General features: G+C 40.1%; 1 protein-coding gene across 4 annotated transcripts in view; it reads left to right on the top strand.

The window, feature by feature from the left end:
* tmem269 (transmembrane protein 269) overlaps positions 1 to 18,618 on the top strand; it is a 90,175-nt gene that overhangs the window by 16,551 nt on the left and 55,006 nt on the right. For 2 of the 4 annotated variants that reach the window (XM_048561594.2, XM_048561592.2), the window contains exon 2: positions 7,609 to 7,664. In XM_048561594.2, the coding sequence (XP_048417551.1) occupies positions 7,640 to 7,664 (25 nt within the window). In that variant the 5' untranslated portion in view covers positions 7,609 to 7,639. Of the gene's footprint in view, positions 1 to 7,605; positions 7,665 to 18,618 lie in introns of all 4 variants that reach the window. The other 2 variants (XM_048561593.2, XM_048561591.2) reach the window with 1 other exon arrangement.

Here is an 18,618-nt window from a genome sequence, read left to right as displayed (position 1 = left end):
AAATTATTCAGGGAAGTTATGGGTAGTTTAGGAATAAAACAATTCAAATCCACTGTATACCATCCAGAATCACAGGGAACATTGGAATTGTGGCCTCAAATTTTAAAGACTATGTTGGGGGCTTATAGTCATGACTATCCTGATGATTAGGGTATAGGAATTCCATCTGTACTTTTTGCAATTGAGGATGCACCTAATGAGTCTACCAAATTTAGTCCACCTGAATTAGTTTTTGGGTGTGACACCAGAGGACCACTGAAATTAATTCAGGAGAAATTGGTGAGGCAGAGTTCAGAGACCACACTTGAACTACATGTCAAATTTCAGGGAAGTTTAAATGGAGCAGGTGAGTTAGTTAGACAACATTTAAAAGTAGCATAGCATGTGATGAAACAGAAAGGAGACAAGAAATCAAAAATTCACCATTTCGCTAGTGGCGATAAAGCATTAGTGTTACTTCCAATGATAGTTGAACCTTTAAAAGCAACGTTTAGTCGACCTCATCAGATGGAAACGAGATAGAAGAAATTAACATCATGTGAATATGCTGCAAGGGTATTGTGATAGGGAAGGAAGGCAAAAGGAGAATGTGTTACTCGTTGCAACATGAGTAAAGAACCAAGTTCAGATTAGTCTGAAATGGACCTTGCATTGGACAATTTTGAAGAATGAGGAAGTTCTCAAGAATTGGGATAAATGGAATTATCTTCCAGAGGAAAATTGAAATGACCTGAAAGAGTTATTATACTCACATGGGGACATATGTGTGAATAAGCTGGGAAGCACTAATTTAATTACACATGATGGAGATACAGGAATTGTGGTTCTAATTAAGCAACATCCTTTATAGACCTAACCCTCAAGTGGTAGAGGCTCAAAAAGAGAGTGAACGTATGCTCAAAGACAACATAATCAAAGTGAGTTGCAGTGAATGGAGCTCACTCATAGTAATGGTGCCAAAACCAAAAAATTGTGTGGACTATTTCAAAGTCAGTGCAATTACAAACTCTGATTCATATCCTATTCCATATTTGGAAGACTGTATTGAGAATGTGGGACATGCAACTTGTATTTCCAAGTTGATCTTATTCGGGGTGCGCACAGGTACCTTTTATCCAAAAGAACAAAGACAATTTTAGCTTTCATGACACAAAATGGTCTGTACCAGTTTCAAATCATATAATTTGATATGAAAAATTCACCAGCCACATATCAAACACTAACCAATAAAGTCATTTTGGGATTACACAGTTGTGGCTAAGAGAGGACATGAGATATTGCTGGCAAACATGGTTAAGGAAAATCCCAAAGCCTTTTATTCATATATAAAGAGCAATAGGGTGACTAGAGAAAGGATTGGTCCACTTAAGGACAAAGAAGGAAAGTTATGCGCTGATTCAGAGAAAATGGGTGACATTTTTAATGAGTACTTTGCATCGGTATTCACCAAGGAGAGGAACATGATGGATGTTGAGGTTAGGGATAGATGTTTGCTTACTCTACGTCAAGTTGACATATGGAAGGAGGAAGTGTTAGGTATCCTAAAAGACATTAAGGTGGACAAGTCCCCAGGTCCGGATGGGATCTATCCCAGGTTGCTGAGGGAAGCGAGAGAGGAAATAGCCGGGGCCCTAACAGATATCTTTGCAGTGTCCTTAGACACGGGTGAGGTCCCAGAAGGCTGGAGACTTGCTAATGTTGTCCCCTTGTTTAAGAAGGGCAGCAAGGATAATCCAGGTAATTATCGACCGGTGAGCCTGACATCAGTGGTAGGGAAGCTACTGGAGAAGATACTGAGGGATAGGATCTATTCCCGTTTGGAAGAAAATGGGCTTATCAGTGATAGGCAACATGGTTTTGTGCAGGGAAGGTCATGTCTTACCAACTTAATAGAATTCTTTGAGGACGTGACAAAGTTGATTGATGAGGGAAAGGCTGTAGATGTCATATACATGAACTTCAGTAAGGCGTTTGATAAGGTTCCCCATGGCAGGTTAATGGAGAAAGTGAAGTCACATGGGGCCCAGGGTGTGCTAGCTAGATGAATAAAAAACTGGCTAGGCAACAGGAGACAGAGGGTAGTAGTAGAAGGGAGTTTCTCAAATTGGAGACCTGTGACTACTGGTGTTCCACAGGGATCTGTGCTGGGACCACTGTTGTTTGTGATATATGTAAATGATCTGGAGGAAGGTGTAGGTGGTCTGATCAACAAGTTTGCTGATGACACCAAGATTGGTGGAGTAGCTGATAGTGAAGGGGACTGTCAGAGATTACAGCAGAATATAGATAGACTGGAGAGTTGGGCAGATAAATGGCAGATGGAGTTCAATCCGGGCAAATGCGAGGTGATGCATTTTGGAAGATCAAATTCAAGGGCGAACTATACTGTAAATGGAAAAGTCCTAGGGAAATTTGATGAACAGAGAGATCTGGGTGTTCAGGTCCATTGTTCCCTAAAGGTGACAACGCAGGTCAATAGGGTGGTCAAGAAGGCATATGGCATGCTTTCCTTCATTGGGCAGGGCATTGAGTACAAGAGTTGGCAGGTCATGTTGCAGTTGTATAGGACTTTGGTTCGGCCACATTTGGAGTACTGTGTGCAGTTCTAGTCACCACATCACCAAAAGGATGTGGATGCTTTGGAGAGGGTGCAGAGGAGGTTCACCAGGATGTTGCCTGGTATGGAGGGTGCTAGCTATGAAGAAAGGTTGAGTAGATTAAGATTATTTTCATTAGAAAGACAGAGATTGAGGGGAGACCTGATTGAGGTCTACAAAATCATGAGGGGTATAGACAGGGTGGATAGCCAAAAGCTTTTTCCCAGAGTGGGGGACTCAATTACTAGGGGTCATGAATTCAAAATGAGAGAAGGAAAGTTTAAGGGAGATATGCGTGGAAAGTTCTTTACACAGAGGGTGGTGGGTGCTTGGAACACATTGCCAGCGGAGGTGGTAGATACAGACACGTTAGCATCTTTTAAGATATATTTGGACAGGTACATGCATGGGCAGGGAGCAAATGGATACAGACCGTTAGAAAATAGATGACAGGTTAGACAGAGGATCTTGATCAGCGCAGGCTTGGAGGGCCATAGCGCCTGTTCCTGTGCTGTAGGTTTCTTTGTTCTTTGTTCTTTGTGTGCTGTACATTGATGAACTTGTGATTTTTAATCACACATGGAAGGACCATTTGCAGCATCTATCACAATTGTTCAATCAACTTCGTCATGCAGGCTTGGTGATAAATCTGGCTAAGAGTGAATTTGCAAAAGCCGAAACCATATTCCTGAGCGATTTTATTGGATATGGATGGATGGCATGGCAGGATGTGAAAACAGAAGCTATTGGAGAGTTTCTCATACCATTGATGAAGAGGGCAATGCTACAATTCTTGGGATTGAGAGGATTTTATCGAAAGTTCAAACCAAATTTTAGCAGCTTGGTTGCTCCACTCACTCACCTATTGAAGAAGTGCAGAAGATTTCAGTGGACTGAAGACTGTCAGAAAGCATTTGACAGCCTGAAAGTTGTGTTAACCACTGTCCCAGCATTAGTCACATCTAATTACGCAAAGTCATTCAAGGTGGCTACTGATGAGAGCTATGTGAGTGTCGGGGCTCTACTGTTGCAAGAAAATAGTGAGAAGATAGAAGAGTCTATTGGGAATTGTTTCCAGAAAATTGAATAATCATTAACAGAAATATTCCATGATTGAGAAGGAGACCTTGAGCTTGGTGTTGGCATTACAACAATTCAACATTATAATGCCAGTAAGGTGTCTAAGGCAATTGTATATACTGATCATAACCCATTTAACCTTTTGGAGAAATTTAGGGACAAAAATTCCAGACTGTTTGAATGGGAGTTCATTATTGCACCCATTTAATTTGCAAATTATACACATGGCAGGATGAGAAAAATTAATTGCCAACGTGTTGTCACGACTTCAGACAGCATTCAGTGGCAGGAGTAAAGGGATTGAAATAATTTGTAGTAGTGAATGTTTGAATGCTTAAAGTCACTGTAATGTATATGTATTGTAGTGTACTAGTAGAGTAAGACCAAGGGTTTTAAAAATTAAGCCACCTTTATATATTGATGGTTTATTTTATCTAAGGGGAAGTGTGACGATGCTGTAACTTTAAGAGGTTATTTTGTCCTTTTTTCTGAAGAGATGTTAAAGCAGTTGTGATGAGCTGTCTCTAAGAAAGTAAACAGTTTGTGAGGCCTTGGGGATTTTTTTAAAGTTGGAATATTGGAAACACCCTGGGTGTGGCCTGAACTGTTAGACCAGGCTTTTTATTTTTAGCTTTTAGATTTATCCTTAAGCAGAAGCCGTTAGGGTCTCAAGTTGGAAGTTTCAGTGAATGTCTCCCAGCTGCTACTTTCTCTGATGTTTTCTCTTGATGCTTTTCCCTCTTTGATTAGAGAACTACATCTGAGAATCTGCATTCGAATTAACCCCACCACACCAGGTACTTTCCCCTGCAACTGCAGGAAGTGCTACAGTTGCCCCCACACCTCCTCCCTCATCCCCATCCCAGGCCCCAGGATGACTTTCCACATGAAGCAGATGTTCACCTGCACATCCGCCAATGTGGTATCATTCATCCGCTGTACACATCGTGGCTCCCTCTACATTGTGGAAACCACACGGAGGCTTGGGGACCGCTTTGCAGAACACCTACGCTCGGTTTGCAACAAACACTGCATCTCTGTCACGAACCATTTCGACTCCCCCTCCCATTCCTTGGACGACGTGTCCATCCTGGGCCTCCTGCAGTGGCACAGCGATGCCACCCGAAGGTTGCAGGAACAGCAACTTATATTCTGCTTAGGAACCCTGCAGCCCAATGGTATCAATATGGATTTCACAAGCTTCAAAATCTCCCCTCGCCCCCACTGCATCCCAAAACCAGCCCAGCTCGTTTCCGCCTCACTACCCTGTTCTTCTCCTCACCTATCCCCTCCTCCCACCTCAAGCTGCACCTCCATTTCCTACCTCCTAACCTCATCCCACCCCCTTGGCCTGTCCATCCTCCCCAGACTGACCTATCCCCTCCCTACCTCCCCACCTATATTCACCTCTACAGGCTCCATCCCCGCCCCTTTAACTTTTCTGTCTCCTCTCCACCTATCATCTCTATTCACCTTCAATCCACCTCCCCCTCTCTCCCTTTTTATTTCAGAACCCTGTCCCCATCCCCCTTTTCTGATGAAGGGTCTAGGCCCGAAATGTCAGCTTTTGTGCTCCTAAGATGCTGCTTGACCTGCTGTTGTTCATCCAGCTCCACACTTCGTTATCTCTGATAAAAAATCCAATTGGGCAAGACCTCTTTGGAAAGTCAGTCAGTCTATGGTAGCCTCTGAACCATGTTATAGCAGTAATTCCTCGAATGAGGGGAAAAAATGACATTTTCAAAGCACTAGTATGGAACTTCCCTTCTGCACCTTGATGAAGTATAATGTTAGATTTAATTTTTATTACAGGTTACAGCAAAACAGCACAAACAAAAGGGAAACAGGCATCTTAAACGAAACACTTACCACACAAGTCTCCATGACTTTCTGCAATTGATGCTCTTGCCAAACAGTAGTGTTAGATGTTTAATACTTACCCATGAATTCATCTCCCATTCTTTGACACTTGCCACTTGCACAGCATTTAAATTGAATGGATCATAAAATTCATCTGTCAGAGCTGCTTTATCAAGACAGAAGGTATCTAATCCTGTTCAGGCACCTTGGCCAGAAAATATGCCATCGGGACCATCTTGTCTCCTTGTCCCAGGTAACCACTAGCACTGATGCACCCCAGGCCTTTCAAAGCTAGTTTCCCTGTAGTTAGGGCAATAAACCTCAACTTTTGCCTTTTTTTTGAAAGCATTTCTTGGCTATTTTCTCAGACACTTGATTTGCAGTGAATTGGCCAACCATCAAGGCACAGATTTGAGCTGTCAGCTTCATTTTAATAAATCAGAAAAGATTTCATTGCAAAAACTGACAAAACAGCTCAGATCTTCCAGTTTTTCTTTATATATTGCTTAAATACAAATGTACTCTCCAAAAGATAGGTTAGGATACAGAATATTTTGCATGGTCAGTATGAGGAACTAGACACCAAATTCAAGAAACAAATCTCAAAGGCCCTTATCTCTGGATAATTAGCTGAATCTGGAAATTGGGCCAAGGAAAATCATATTGGAGATGAATACTTGTCTCGAATGTAATGGGAGAGGTGGAACAAAAACAGAAGTTACTGGAAAATCTCAGCATCTGTGAAGAAAAAATCAGTCAACATTTCGGATCTGGTGACCCTTCCTCAGAGAATAGGAGAAGGAGGAGGCGTTGCTATAGCTAATGATGGAATTAGCACAAATGGGAGGGATGACATGAATTCTGGAAACTAGAATGTGAAAATGGTTTGGAAAGGGGATAAAAGCAAGACATCATTTTTGAGAGTGGTGTACAGGCTGCCTAATAGAAACCACACAATAGAGTGGAGAGCAAAGGAGAAAGTGATGGAAGCTTGTCAGAATAGTTCAACAATAATGAGAAATTTTAATTAACATGTTGATATACAAAGATAGCATAGATGAGAAGTTCAAGAAAATTTGAAAAGTTTCTCAGCAGCATGTTCTCGAGCCAACCAGAGTGTAAGGCACTTGGATAAGTTCAAGGTAATCTGGTAGAGTCAATGGAAGTAATCTTTGAACAATCTGTTGGAGTTCTTTGAACATGTTATGGATAAAAGGGAACTGATAGATAAAGTATACTTAGATTTCCAGAAGGTATCTCATTGAAGTACCATGTCAGAGGTTATTGTGAAAATAAAAGCTCATGGTGCAGCTGGTTGCATGTTGTTATTTCAATGAGCACTGCAAAATTGTTCATGTTTTACTATTTCTCCATTTTCCTCTCCACCCCACCCGCAGCTGCTTTGAAACAGTGAAGTTCAGTGCCTTTGACTGCAGTTAGAACAGCGAAAATAGAATATTACAGCACAGGAATGGGCCCTTGGGCCCACGGTGTTGTGCCAAACATGATGCCAAATTAAACTAATCCCTTCTGTCTGCCCTTGGTCCTTACCCTCCATCCCTTGCATATTCATAAAAATATAAACAAAATGATAGATTTATAAGTATTGATTATTTAAATACTGTAATACCATTAACAGCTAAACTCTACATGTCTGAAAGGAACCTAAGTGAATTGAACAAACACTCCAATCTGAACGACAAGTACATATTGTTCAATTTTCAGAATGTTTTAAAAGTTAATCCTAGCTTGTTGATTCAGTCCACATTTGGGAAAAAAAATAATGTCAACGCAGTGTAGATCTGGAGGAACAGAGGAGGTCAGGCAGCATCAGAGATGGAGGAAAGTTGATGTTTTGGGTCGGGACCCTTCTTTTTCTGAAGGGTCCCAAACTGAAACATCAACTTTCCTGCTTCTCTGATGCTCCCTGACCTCCCGTGTTCCTCCAGCACTACACAGTGTTATCTCTGACTCCAGCATCTGAAGTTTTTGCTATCTGCCAATGTTGTATGTCAGTTTGTTGGTTGATTCCTAATGTTACTATCTACTTGTTTTATCTATCTTTCAGCAGAAGATTAATCACTTGCACAAGTTAAGACAAGATGTTTATACTGAGACCCCCTTCCAGTAAGTACATATTGCCAGTCACTTAAGTTGGGCAGTTGCTGAGTAATACTTGTCTCTGCTACAGTCTCTGAGCTTTCATTCCTGAATTCTCAGCTATTTTTGTTTAAGCTTTTCTGACACCTAAAACCTGTGTACACCCCAGTTTGAAACAGTATATGTTGCTTTCTGATATTAGAACATACAATAAGATCTATTTCTATGTGTAAGCAATGATGGATTGCTACAAAACAAAACACTACCTGCAGATATTGCTAATGAATTTTAGCTAAGTCAGCAATTGATACAGAGTGCTCAAAGAACTTGAAGTGATGGTATTTGGAGAGTAGGAGCAGCAACAGGAACAAATCAAATTCACATTTGAAGTATTGTTTCTGGTCATCACACTACAGAAAGGGGTATGGAGGCTTTGGAGATGTTGCAAAAAAGGCCTACCAGGACGATTCCTGGGTTGGCGTGTATTAGCTATAAGGGAGAATTTGGGCAAACATGCTTGGATTGATTTCACTAGAATGTCAGAGGCTGTGTGACAAACTGCTAGAAGAAGCATATAAAATTGAGGCATAGGTGGAGTAAATAGTCTGAGTCATTTTTCCAGAATGGAACCATTAAATACTAGTGTCTATAGGTTTAAGGTAAGAGGGAGAAAGTTTAAAGGAGATGTGAGAGGCAAGAGTTTTACTAACCAGAGGGTGGTAGATGCCTGGCACGTGCTGCCAGGGGAGGTAGTAGGAGCAGATACAATAGCAATGTTTAAGAGGCATTTAGGCAGATGCATGAACTGGCAAGGAATCGATGGATGTGGACTGTGTGCAGGCTGATGGGATTCGTTTAAAATGGCTTTGTGGCTAGCATGGACATGGTGGACTAAAGGGCCTTTCCTGTGCAGTACTATTATGTTCTGAGCATAGCAATAGTTTGACTGAACATACCCTGGATTGAACTTTTGCCCTTAACCAGTCAGTTCTTCTGGAGTAAAATGTGTTTTTTTTATTTTAGTTGCTTCATTTCAATGGTTCCAGAAAATATCCCATTCAATTTAAAACTGCATGTAGCACAGTATTTTTTGTTTGGTAGGAATCTGAAAAGCTAGTCAGAGTCTATGGAACATAAGCTAAAAAGCTTCCAACTGGGAGATACACTGATTGGAAGAAGCCTGGGCACTTCAGAGCATGTTTACCATGCAAGCTTTTTTCTGTTATAAAATGCAGTTGGAGTGAGTCCTTAAGGTCAAACAGCTATCTTTTGGTCCAAAAGTGAGGGATTCCATTTAAATAGAAATCTGATGAACTGAATCCCATTAGTGGAAGATGTGTTAATAACTATAGATAAGAAACCTTGCCTCTCATCTGCAATTTTGCTTTTGCTTAAGATGAGAAGCAGGACCTATGCTTCAGACTTGGATTTGTTGGAATATTGAAATGTTTGAATATGTTGACTATACAATGACAAGGTATAATAAAACTATAACTTGTAAAGCCACATAGTAAGCTGATAAATTATCCTATTGTGATGCTTCGTCGGTATAAGAAGAATGCAACAAAGCAAAGCTCAATAGTGTTGTGATTCTTACGTTTGCATAATGGCTTCTTCATTTGAAATGAAATGTAACTTGTTTAAAACTGGAAAAAAGTCTTTCAAATGACATGGGTGGCTGTACTAATATTTCTTCTCTCCCGACAACTGTTCACAAACAAGCACAAATGGAAAGATAATAAAATGAAACTATGTAAAAGTTATATAGATTTGATGTTCTAATGTCTGTTTAATATTTCTAGGGTTTTGTCACAGACTCTATTTACATATATTTCCATTTTTAAATAAACATATTCCTGTGTTGGCATTAATTGGTTGGAATATTTAGCAAGACCCAACAATGCCTATTTCCTAGTCTCAGGAAAAGGAGTGAATTTTTAAGCGTGACCATCATAATTTCCATCCCTTTCAAGAATTATTTTTACTTTGAAAAGCTAGAATCCATCATTCAACCAAATGTTCAGAGAAGCATTATTTTGTGTACATCTTTGTTAACTCAAAGTGGTGACAAAACGTTTTCCCATCAGTTTCTGTTCCTAATAATGAATGCTAGTAATAGTATATTAGAAATAACTGATAAATGAGTAGGGACAGAATTCCGAAGTTAATGACCATTGTTGCTGACGGAACGTTTGCAGTATTGCGTTCAGTAACACCCCAAGTCAATTCTTAGATTTTGAATGCTTGCTATTCAGCGAGTAGAGGAGAAATAGCATCATGTTAAGCCTATAGTTTGTTTTCAGGAGATGGAGGATTCATCTTTACCATTGCTTCGCCAGTATTAAACTGGTGTATCCATTTTTTAAGTTACCTCCTGGTCATTTTATGCAATGTTTTGCTTGAAAATGCATGACATTTAAGTGCTATGAATTCAATTTTTGCAGATCATGTGTCACTTTTAAATCAGAATATGACAAAGGACTAGAAAAGAGTCTCAGCAATAGATTCTGAGTACTGCTGTAAGAAATCAACTAGGCTGTAACCAATGTCTGCCTTCCTTACTGCTCCAGGCAGTAGAAACTTAGAAACTATTCTGTAATAATGTTGTTGCCAAATACTAGAAAAATAGTGCCACCAGTTAACATGCTTTTGCATTTGCATGGAAGAAGAAACATTGACTATCTTCCGAAGGTTTTTGAGTGAAAACTCACCATCAAATTATGTTCCCACTGAAGTCGTGCACGGTGACCCCTCTAACCTGAAATGCTTGACCAAGTCATTTCTGGATTTTAGAATTTTCTTGATTTATAAATGTCTAACCATAGATTGTGAAAGAAAATTCTGAAGATATAAATATTTACCAAGCCATAAGACCATCAGAAAACTGTAATAAAAGTTTGTATTGTTTTAGTTACCGAAAAACTATATCTTCTTGATTCTGTTCTGAGCCATCATGCATTAAAATGATGACCTGAGTTTCTAGTGTCTTCTCAAAATATTTCTTGACAGCTGTTCTTAATGATAGATTTCTGGATAGGAAAGGTTACATTGTTTAAAAGTACAAAAGGTGTTTTAGAGATGACTTCTTTCCATCTCTGGAAAGATGTGAACACATCTATTCTAATGTACAATGAAAAGCTTTGCATTGATGTACTGGATTTAATGGGGAGAAGAGGGTGGAAAAATATCTTAAAATTTTATTTTTAACAATAAATGTATTTCAGATGTATTAAGAGAACACAAATGTTTTTCAGCTACCCATTTTCAATGTTAAAGTTCTGATGGAGCATGAGAGAACATCTTAAAAGGAAATGTAATTTAATGAGATGCCCTCCTGATCTTGCATGATCCATTCTTGAATCTGCATTTGCCCTGCACAGCATCCTACTAACTGATGGGAAGGGCCTCCATTCTTAATAAATATGGAACCTGGAAGAGTTGGAGTGCTTCTCCCAACTGCCTGTTCAAAAAGGCCTATTTTCCAAGCCTCTACTTAGTCTTTGGAGACTTCCTCCTGTAAACAACTTAATGTCATCAAATATCAAGGCTTCCTCAAACCTCACCAGTCAGCCTCAGGAATCAGATCCTTTATCTTTCCAGCCTTTTCATGATCCACCCCTTATTTTGACCAAAAATCTACACACCTGTAGACCTTGTGTGAATTCAGGAAGGAAGATGAACTTAAAACCACAAAAAGTTGACAACTAAAACCCCTCCAAGTAAAGTCATTGTTGGAAACAGTGACATAATTTCAGTAAGAATATGCCCATCATATTGATTTTACTATCATTTGTTACAACCCTGTAGAGACTAATCTCTCAGAAGGGTCTCTCAAATGACTAACAGAAATAAGTGAACAAGATTTCATTTTAACATGTATTTGTACAGTAACAATTCTTTAAATTACTAGATCAGGTAATATATTGAACTGAAAAGATACTTTGCCTTAACCAATACAATCAAGATGCATCATTCAATCCTTTTTGCTGTTCAGCCTGGGAATGTATAGTGTTACCAGAATTGGTAGAAAGTTTCCTCCAGGTTCACTGCTTCGATTTTTTTTTTTAATCCATTCAACTCAATCCAGATATGACATTTTCTTGCAAAGTCCACCTCCAATTCTTTATTGCTTAAATCCCCAAAAGGTGCGTCCTTTCTATTCCCTTCAAGCAGAAAACCAACTCTAGAATAGTCATTGTCTGTTCATTACAGCAGTGGCGACCTTCATTCTCTGCATAGCGGTAGGTACACTCAATGTGGCTCAAAGTTCAGCTACCCTTTTACTGTAAATTGCTATGGAAATGTGGTACTGCCACTTTTTTTTCCAAGAAGTTTCTGTTTTGATTTTCATCTTCTGCACAAGTATGTTTATGAGTTGAGGTGTTTCTGGAATTTTCCGTTTTCCTTTGTTTCAAAGTATTTTCTTGAACTCATGTCTTGTAAAGCCCAGCATTCTTAACACCATAAACCTCAATTTTAATTCATTGAGCAATTTCCAGTATTAGTTCGAAGCCACCTCATTGAAGGAAATACTCAGTTACCAAGTATAGCATTGTAGCAGTTTGTGAAAAAACTGTGCCTTTAATTAAATTTGACCGTAAAAAGAATTAATGAATTTAAACTTTCAGAGAACTTGTTCATTCAAGCAGTACTGTGCCAAAAACATTGGTTCAAAAAGTATCTTGTAAGCGCAATTAAATAAATGCATTTATTTTGTCTGTTGTTGATAACATTGCTGTCTCTGGGCCAGCAGGTTGTGAATCAAGAAATAAGAGCAAGAGTAGACTATACAACCATTTTGAGCTTACACCATTACTCCATATAATCATAGCCAATCTTCTGCCTCGACTCCACTTTTCTCCTGCCCATTATCGTAGAGCCATACAGCATGGTAAGAGACCCTTCAGTCCAACACCAGTCCATGCCAAACACAACCCCAAACTAAAGTAGTCCCACTGCCAGCTCTATATTCCTCTATTCTTTCCCATTCGTGTACTTATCTAAGTGTCATTTAAATGTTGTAATTGTGCTAGTATCCACCACTTCCTCAGGAAGTTCATTCTACAGGTAAACCCCACTCTGCGTTTGAAAAGAAAATTGATTTTCTTTTTAAATCTCTCTCTTGTCACCTTTCAAGAAAAGAATCCCCCGAGTCTTAAAATCCCCCATCCTAGGGAAAAGATACCTGCCATTAACCATATCTATAGCTCTCTTAATTTTATAAACCTCTATAAGTTCACCTCTTAACCTCCTAGGTTTCAGTGAAAAAGGTTCCAGCCTTTCTGTATAACTCAAACTGTCCATACCTAGTAAATCTCTTCTGTACCCTCTTTAGCTTAATATCCTTCCTATAACAGGGCAAGTAGAACTGGTCCTGAACTCCAGAAGAGGCCTCACTAATGTCCTGTACAACCTCAACATGACTTCCCTACTTCTGTACTCAGAGTACTGAGCAACGAAGGTAAGCATGCTAACTATCTTTTTAACCATCTTGCCTATATGTGACACAAACTTCAAAGAATCATCTACCTCAACCCTTAGGTCCCTCTGTTCTACAACACTACTGAAGGCCCTATCATTAATTGCATAAGTTCTATCCTTGTTTGTTGTACCAAAATGCAATACCACGCATCTACCTAAATTGAACTCCATTTGCCATTTTTCAGCCCATTGACCCCTGTGATCAAAATTTCTTTTTGTAATCTTAGAAAAACTTCTTCACTCTCAACTATGCCACCAATTTTGGTGTCTTCTGCAAGCTTACTAGCCATGCCTTCTATATCCTCACCTAAATCATTTATATAAATGACAAACAAAAGAGGACCTAGAACTGATCCCTGTGGAACATGGGCTGGTCACACGCCTCTAGTCTGAAAAGCAACCCTCCAGCATTACTGTCTGTCACCTGCTATTAAACCAATTGTGTAGCCACTTGACAAGTTCACCCTGAATCCCATGTGACCTAACTGTACTAATTAGTCTAACATGCAGAACCTTGCCAAAGGCTTTACTAAAGCCCAAGTAAACAACGTATATTGTTCTTGATCCCTGACAGATAATCTAGCTCAACCTTTGAATATATTCAACAATAGAGGATCCACAAGCTTCTGAAAGAGGATGGCACGGTGGCTCATTGCTTAGCACTACTGCCTCACAGTACCAGGGATCTGGGTTCGATTCTACCCTCTGGCAACTGTCAGTGTGGAGTTTGCACATTCTCCCTGTGTCTGTGTGGGTTTCCTCCAGGTGCTCCAGTTTCCTCCCACAGTCCAAAAACATGCAGACTAGGTGGAGTGGTTGTGCTAAATTGCCTAAGTGTTCAGGGAGTGTATATTAGGTGGGCTGTAGGTCTTGGTGGGATGCTCTAAAGGTTGGTGTGGACTTTTCGGGCCAAAGGGCCTGTTTCCACACTGTGGGGATTCTATGATCTAAAAGATTCACAATCTCTTTAATGAAGAAATTTGGCCTTGGAAAATTTCTCAGTTGCTCAGAGATTGTATCTAACTAATTGTTTTATTTGTGATGATTTGACAAAAGTAGTTGGTGTGCTTTGCAATTAGATGTTACTTATATAGACTTCCAGAAGGCATTCAATAAAACCCCTCTTAAGGAAAATTGTTGGCCGAAGTTGAACTTCATGAAACTGAAGACAAATTATCGACCTGGTTGGAAATTGGCTGAGCAGGGGACATGTATGGTTAATAACCCATTCTCTAAGTTATAGGATGTAATCAGTCGTGTCCGAAAAGTATCTTAGGATCTGAACTATTCACTGAAATTATTAGCAACTTTGGAATTAAAAAGGCACATATCCAAATTTACTGATTACAGAAAGATGGGCACCATTGTAAGCACAATATTGCAAAGGGATATTGTTAGACAATGTGGATGAATACCACTCAGTTGCATTTCAGTGGCACAGTGATCATTCACTTTGGCCTTGCAAATGATAGAACAGGTAGAAGGTGAAAAACATTGGAGCTCCAAAGAGGCTTGGGGTCTAGGTATAGTTATCATGAATAGGTACAGATAAAAGATCAGATGCTAATGTAATTCTGGTCTTTACATCAAAAGACTAAGAACAATGGGAAGAAGCCCTCATACAGCTATACAAAACCATGAAGACAGTAAGGATTGCAGATGCTGGAAGCTAAATGTGGGGCTGAAAAAGCACAGCAAGTCAGACAGCATCTTAGGAGCAGGAAAGTCAATGTTTCGAGTCAAAACTCTTCATCAGGACTGGGAAGAGGAGCCAAAAAACAAATAGAGGGTGTGGAGTAAGTTGGGGGGAATGTGGGATGGAGCTAAGTGGATACAGGTAGGGGATTATTGTGGTTGGCCAGTGTAAAGAGTGGAGCAGGTAGTTGAGTAAGAAGATGGACAGGTTGGGGGGTTGAAGAGATTTTGAAGCTGGTGAAGCCAATATTCAGGTACTTGGACTGTAAGCTCCCAAGGTGAAACATCAGGTGTTGTTCCTCCAGTTTACATGTGGTCTCACTCTGACAGTCGAGAAGGCCAAGGATGAACATGTCACCAGGGGAGTGGGAGTGGGAGGTGGAGTTAAAGTGGATGGCAACCAGATGGTCGGCTTGGTTGGTGCTTGCAGAGGTTGGGTGCTCCGTGAACTGGTCCCAGAGCCTGCATTTCTTCTCCCCTATATGGAGGAGACCACATTGGGAGCAGCGGATACAGTAGAGGAGGTTAGATGAAGTGCTCCACACTTTGGGTGAAAATATTTATTACTTCTATCCCCTCTAAATATTTTGGCCCTTGCTTTAAATCTGTGCCCCATGGTTATTAATCTATTCACTGAGAGGTAGACAGGAAGAAACTCTTCCTATCTATGACCCTTACCTGAAGGACTCTGAGCTATCCTCATAAGTATGTACAGTATTGGCCTTGGATTGAATGATTGCTAGATCCAAGCGTTATTTATGAGGAGAGTTTGCACAAACTAGATGGAATTCCCAGGAAATTAGGAAGTTGAGAGATTTAATCAACGCTTTTGCAATTATAAAGTAACATTAATTTGAACCGAGGATTAGGAGATAGTCCTAGGCATTAGAATGGACTTTTCAGGAATGAAATTAGTAATATGGACCAGACCAAACATCTCGAAATATTCAGAAGATAAGGTAGTTGAGTCTAACTTTTTTTCTTATTTTAATGGTAAATGTACGGCATTGCATTCTAGTGCAATTCTATGTTAAACTGCTGTATTTAAAGCAAAAGACACTTTTTGTCCATTATAGTTAAAATACTACAAAAGAAAGAATTGGAATAACAACTCTATTGAAAAACTTGTCAGAATAATAGATCCTGTAACTATTACTAATTAACTGTTCCATTATAGCAACATCTTTAGGAAAAGGCATATTCAGAAAACAGATTGTTGCACATGCAACACCAGTGATAGGACAGCAACCCCAGGTTTTGGCTGCAACTGAGAGACAAAAAAATACTTGCCACTTCAAGACTCCAATAGCAACGGTTGAAAGCTAAAACTAAAAATGCTGCTTCTGTGGGAGCTTGACCACATCCATTCAAGTTGCATCTGTTCTAACTTTTTAAAAATAGTCCCCAAGGCCTCACAAGCTCTTTACACTAGTGGCTGTTGTAGACTGCTCATTGGCTCTGCCTTGAAACCTCCCATCGAAACAAAACTGGACAAATGTTCCTCTTAAAACCATGGTATCGTCACACCTCTTCCCCTTCTAGGAAAAAATAAGCCATCAATATACAAAGATGCCCTCATTTTCAAAACCCTTTGTCTTGTACTATTCATGCACATTACATATATATTACATTAACAGTAAGCATACAAACATTCACTACTGCAGTCTATTTCAGTTGTTTTTTCCCCTGCCACCAAATGCCTCAGTCCCTTCATCAAAGTCACAACTTCGCAAAGGCAATTACATTCTCTCATCCTGCCACATTTTTGTATCAATTTGAATGTGTTACACTCATAGGTCTTGTTTTGTAACCTCATCAGTGCAGTCTCTGATGAAACATCGGTGTGTTTTCCCACCTGGTTTTAAAACTGTGGAGTCCGTTGAGGAGGATCACATCACTTCTGATTTTTCTTCATAGTGGAGTGTATTTGGGGTTGAGTTCTATGTGTTTATTGACGGCTTTCTTCGTGGAGTACCAGGCTTCTAGAAATTCCCGTGCCTGCCTCTGATTAGCTTGTCCCAGGATTTTGGTGTTGTCCCAGTCGAATTGGTGGTTCTCCTTGTCCATGTGGATTGAGGTGAATGAGTGTTGGTCGTGTCTTTTTGTAGTCATTTGGTGTTCATGTACCCTTGTTGTTGGTTTCCTTCCTGTTTGTCCAATGTAGTGTTTCTCACAGTTTCTGCAGGGAATCTTATAGATTACATTTGTCCTGGCCATGGCAGAGAATGGGTCTTTAGTTTGGGTGAGCAGTTGTCGTAGGGTTGATGTGGGCTTGTGTGCCACTCTGATGCCCAGTGGTCGTAGGAGTCTTGTGGTGAGTTCCAATGTGTTCCTGATGTAGGGTAGTGTGATGTGTGTTGGGGCGTGTAGTATCTTCCTGATGTTGTTCATGTAGGCATCTTATGACCCAGTTTTTTGGATATCCATTATCCTTGAAAACCTGGAAGAGGTATTCTTCTTCCTCTGGGCATAGTTCTGTGTTGCTGCAGTGTGTTGTTGCCTGTTTAAATAGTGTTCGCACGCAGCTTCATTTGTGTGTGTTGGGATGGTTACTGTTGAAGTTCAGTACCTGGTCTGTGTGTGGCTTTTCAGTGTACTTTCATTTGCAGTTCCCCATTTGTCTTGTGCTCTACCATGACATCAGGAATGGGAGCTGTTTGTTCTTCAGTGAGGGTGTTGTTTATAGGTTTGTGTGTCTCCTTTAGTTTGATCTATTTAATGATGACAAAGGTGACATCCATGGAGCATATCCTGCCACGTGTATAATTTTCAAATTGAATGGCTGTGCTAAGTTCTGTCTAAGCATTCTGGAATTTTTGTCCTTCAATTTCTTCAAATGGTTCAGCTTTAATGGTTTATGATCCGTGTATACAATTGCCTCAGACACATTGTCCATAGAATCCCTACGGTGTGGACACAGGGCCTCCAGCCCAACAAGTGAACATCAACCCTCAGAGCATCCCAGACAGACCTATCCCCCTATAACCCACCTAATCTACACATCCCTGAACACTGTGGACAATCTAGCATGGCCAGTCCACCTGACCTGCACATCTTTGGACTGTGGGAGGAAGTCAAAGGAACCCACACAGACAGTTGCCTGAGGGGAAATCAAGCCCAGGACCCTGAAAAGTATACAATAGATCTTTCTGTCTTCTCATCATCTCCTTGCAAGAGTACAGCACCAACATCCATATTGTTCTCATCGATAGCCACCTTGAATGGCTTTGCGTAATTAGATGTGGCTAAAACTGGGGCAGTGGTTAACAGCTTTCAGGCTATCAGATGCCTTCTGATAGTCCACTGTCCACTGAAATTTCCTGCATTTCTTCAATAAGTCCGTCAGTAGAGCAACCGCACTGCCAAAATTCGGTACAAACTTCCGATAAAACCAACCTAATCTCAGGAATTTGTTTTCACATCCTGTAGGACCATTTGTCCATGTCCAAAGAGACAACCCAGGAACATGACTTGAGCTTTTGCAAACTCACTCTTAGCTAGGTCTATCACCAAGTCAGCCTCCTGAAGTTGATTAAATAATTCTGATGCTGCATATGTTCATTCCATGTGTGACTAAAAATTACAAGATCATTACTTTATTGGTTAGCCTAACAAATGTGGCTGGCACATTTTGTCATGCCAAATGATATGACTTTAAACGGGTACAGTCCATTCAGTGTCACGAAAGCTGTTTCAGATAAAGTTACCTGTCAGTATCCTCTGAGTAAGACCAACTTAGAAATATAAGTTGTTTGTTACACCTTGTCAATACAGTCCTCCAAAGGTGGAATACATTCACTTTGAT

The sequence above is a fragment of the Stegostoma tigrinum genome, chromosome 28 (assembly GCF_030684315.1).
Source record: "Stegostoma tigrinum isolate sSteTig4 chromosome 28, sSteTig4.hap1, whole genome shotgun sequence".
Taxonomy (NCBI): Eukaryota; Metazoa; Chordata; class Chondrichthyes; order Orectolobiformes; family Stegostomatidae; genus Stegostoma; species Stegostoma tigrinum.
This window is presented reverse-complemented; position numbering and strand designations above follow the sequence as displayed.